Raw genomic sequence first — 4,250 nt, 5'->3', positions numbered from 1 at the left:
TGGTCCTCACACGCAATCAATCTCTGGTCCTTCGCTTCACCGGACATCGAGAAATCTCCATGGTCGCCGTTCTGAAACTCATCGAGAACATGGTCCTTCACTCCACTCTCTGGTCGTCCTAGGACGTCGCTTCCTTTGGCAGCTTCTTCTTCGACGCTGTCTTCTTCTCGGCCCATTTTAGAGAGAGAAAACGAGTGAAATTCTAGAGAGAGAAAGTGAGTGCTGGGAAAATTGAAGGAATAGGAGCCCGGTGGTAATATTGTCATTTCATAATTTGCTTATACATATCATAAATATATAATTTTGATGATTAAATAAAGTCACTTTTTTATACTTTAGAAAGAGGGTGGTTTTAGAGTAAAATTGATTGAGGTTTAAAACTTCAGGGTGCCAGAGCATTTAGTCCTCAAGAAAAAGTTTTTATTTTTTTTATTTTTGAAAAGTTAGAAAAAGTTTACAATGCTACTGTATTGGGATAATTTTATCGTTCGCTATTTTACTAGAGAGAGAAATTGTATATTGTATGATATATATATATATAGAGTGAATCAGGCTTGTAAGTTTTTTTAGCCAGAGAAAATGTGTATGGTATGAAATATGAATAATTAATGGTAAGGATAAAATTGTCTTTGTAATTAAATAAAAACAAACATGATATTTCATTATTAAGTTATTGACCAACATTAACCTTCGGGAAGGAGCACATGTTATGACCAAATTACTTTTTAAAGAGGTAGATGTAATTTTTAAAATGTTAAAAATATTATATATAATTAGATCTAACTTCAAAAGAGAAAATGATATTTTTCCTATCTTAGAACTATATACAGTATATCTATGAATTGTAAATCAATGTTTTGGACGCGCGTGGGATTTGTATACATACAAAATTGCTTCGACTGTGTCCTCGTGGGTGAGGTAACCCCACCTCACAGTCGGGTTACGTAGGTCCCATCGGTTCAACAAGGCATGGGTTCGAACCGGCTTCGGAAACAAAAACAAGCGTCTAGATGAAGCGAGGGTATAAAGAGGGCTTTTGCAATTGGGAAAGCTAGCTTTTTAATATTTTAATTACTTGAAAACGACTTTAGTACGTCGCTCGTGTACGAATCTACTTTGCAGACACATAATCGAACGGCTGATAGTGCAAGTTATAATCAGATTCAGATCAAACAGCTAGCATTTGGATTGACATAGACTTATGGTGTGCCGTAGCTACGCCATATAAAACCACAGGTGCCGTGGAAAGTAATGTAAACTAGGGGCTCCCTATCTCTCTCTTTTTACAAATCGACCACAACACCAAATTGATCAATCGATCAAAGAGAAACTGTGATAAGAGTTTTAGAGGGAGAAAGTAGAGAGAGAAAGTCTCAGATTTTGTGATAATCGTATTGACAATTGAGGTATGTATGGCAAATCCTAACTTCAAGCTGCTTTTTTCGTCTTTTGATTTTTTTTTTCTTTGTTTCTTTCTTTCTTTATGCGATTAATAATAGATCAGAGTGAACGGTGATGAAACATTGAAATATAGATTAGGATTGATTTTTAGCCGTTTGTTGGTACTTTTTAATTTTTATGGATCAAATGAGTAGTCAGACCTTTGTCAGAGAAATTATCAGTCATCCCATATGTGGATTCAAAAAGAAGTAATTGGTTCTGGTTTTGTTTGAAATTGAAAAGGCTTTTCTTGTCGTTGTTAGCATTCGAACTCAAATTAAAGATATAGGGGCAGTGATGTCTTTTCATTTCAAGTAACCTTGCTGTAGCTTGTAATTGATTCTCATTGCCACTATTACCCCAAAACTGTGATAGGTAAGAGAGAAAATTCCACCTGGAGATTGATAATTTGATTGCATGGAGGTTGGGGAGTTCAAATTTCCTCTTGACCCCCTCTTAGAGGAATTATTGAGGATTATATGGTAGGACAAGATTACATGATAGGATCAAAGTAAACGAATTCGAGAGCATAGTGTGATAGGATCTCGGTCACGGAAATAATAAGAATTTGACCGAGAATGAAGAATTGCATGACTTAATCCTAAATAAAATTGATACATTTACTTCGAATTGGGCATCTACCGTTGAAACGCGAGGAATTAGATTTGAAAAAACAAATTAGTCTCTCAACAAGTGCAATTGAGATAATAGCTCAAAAATTGGTCCTCCTTGAATAAATATATATATATATATATATATATATATATATATATATTATTTTTTTTATGCTTGTACTTTTTCTTTTTAGAAAATTAAATAATATTGCCTTTCAAAAGAGTCACCGAATTCACACGTGCAAATAGAGATGGCAAATTACCTTGCCATGCCCTCCTTTTAAAAAGATTTGATTATTTAGATTTAAAAACGACTGTTTTGTAGTAACTAGCGTGTGTGAATTATTTAACGGAAAAATTTTTACGGATTTTTATTTATTTATTTTATCATTGGAGATTACTTACCTTTGAAAGTGGAATATAATGATATTTTTCCGATAATTGTGGAGTGTTAATGTGCTTCTAAAGAGTTATTAGACATTTTACAAAAAATAAAGTTCAAATATAATTTTTTCAAATTTCTTTTTAATGAAAAAAATACAAGTGCAATTATACTAATGAAATTTATTTTTAAAAAACTTCCATAAGTGATCAATTTTATCCTGATAATTGGATTATCCTATATTAACATGACAGACTCGTTCCAGAATTGGATGGGAGTTTGGAAAGTGTGTCTTGTTTGGCAAGTTGAATTTTGTAAACGCGTCTAGTCTAAAGCCGTACATAGTCGGCTTTGTGGAAATAAGTGGAAAGACCTAGAAGTACTTGGAGGAGGGGTATATTAGTGAAAGTAGGAGTCCACCGTCATTATAAAGGACTTTGACCCCTATTATTATAAATAAACGCAAGCGTCACAGATTTTGGATTCAATTGTAGTACGCGTAAGACTCGAGTAATCTTCTGTCTGACTTGGTAAAACCCTAACCCTAGTTTTCTGAATTTGAAGGAAAAGAACGATAATGGGTTCTGAAGATAGCTGGAACAAGATTGACGATGGCACTAGTTTTCAACCATCGGAGCCGGCCCTATGCGCCAACGGCTGTGGCTTCTTCGGTAACGCAGCGACTATGAACCTCTGCTCCAAGTGTTTCAGAGACCTCCGCGTCGAGGAAGAGCAGGCGGCTTCGGCTAAAGCCGCCATGGACAAACTGGTGAATCAGACGGTGTTTTCAGGAGAGGTCCGTGTGGGGCCATCTTCGTCGACGGAATCTTCATCAGCAGCACAGTTGGTTGTGCCGGCTGTTGGCGTTGATCGTGAGACGGAGGCCCCGAAGGTGCCGTCGAACAGGTGCTGGAGCTGCAGGAAGAAGGTAGGGGTGTTGGGGTTCACGTGCAGGTGCGGGAGCACGTATTGTGGGACCCACAGGTACCCAGAGAAGCACGAATGCCCCTTCGATTATAAGGGTGCCGGACGAGAAGCCATTGCACAGGCTAATCCGGTGGTGAAGGCTGATAAGGTGCAAAGGATCTGAATTCTGAACCAAACCCAACCGGTTTAGATTTGAATTGTTTTTAGCCTTCCTTTCTTTCTTGTGTCTTGGATATTTATTTTGGTTGGAGTTGGATGAGAAAGTAATTTGCTCTTTTATTATGATGATGTGTTTATGTAGTGGGTTCTCTTGATTGAAAGTCGATACCATAATAAAGTGGAACAGCCCATTAATTGTTTGTCACTTTTGTTGTCTTGCTCTCATTTTATTTTCTTGGTTGGTTTCATTGTTTCAAGTCAAATTCCATGTTCAAAAAAAGAATGAATTTTTTTTTTTTCATAATATGGAAGGTCTTAAGGGGTTCACTTTTTTTTATAAATTCAGGAACACATATATAAAATGTCGATCTATTAATATTTAATTTTTTTATATTTACAAAAAAATATATATATAAAAAAATTATGTCACTGGCTTGGTGTAGAATTGCATGCCCTTATATGAGGGAGGAAGACAACACCTCTGATCCAATAAAAGATTGGGTTGAGTCATACAGGAAGTGGTTGAAGTACGAATTGGCAATGTAAATTAGGATTATCTAATATTCTTTAAGAAACAATATTGTATAATTTGGTATGATTTTCATCCATATTAAATAAAAACGATGAAGTACCACTTCACTTCCATCAGAAGAGAGCCATCCCTCAACTCCCCTGCAGCTCGTGTTTTTATTGTAACTTTCTGGATTTTAGGTTGAAAAATGTTTCAT

General features: G+C 35.9%; 1 protein-coding gene across 1 annotated transcript; it reads left to right on the top strand.

The window, feature by feature from the left end:
* The first annotated feature begins 1,249 nt into the window (after positions 1 to 1,249).
* LOC132307821 (zinc finger A20 and AN1 domain-containing stress-associated protein 1) lies at positions 1,250 to 3,727 on the top strand. The gene is made up of 2 exons (XM_059805694.1): positions 1,250 to 1,406; positions 3,001 to 3,727. The coding sequence occupies exon 2, from the start codon at positions 3,014 to 3,016 to the stop codon at positions 3,524 to 3,526; it is 513 nt and encodes a 170-aa protein (XP_059661677.1). The 5' UTR covers positions 1,250 to 1,406; positions 3,001 to 3,013; the 3' UTR covers positions 3,527 to 3,727.
* Positions 3,728 to 4,250: the final 523 nt, after the last annotated feature.

The sequence above is a fragment of the Cornus florida genome, unplaced genomic scaffold, assembly GCF_030987335.1.
Source record: "Cornus florida cultivar Cherokee Brave unplaced genomic scaffold, ASM3098733v1 CherokeeBrave_3.0.0_Hap2_Chr05, whole genome shotgun sequence".
NCBI classification, from domain to species: Eukaryota; Viridiplantae; Streptophyta; class Magnoliopsida; order Cornales; family Cornaceae; genus Cornus; species Cornus florida.
Note: the sequence above shows the minus strand (reverse complement) of the source record. Positions and strands in the feature narration are given on the sequence as shown.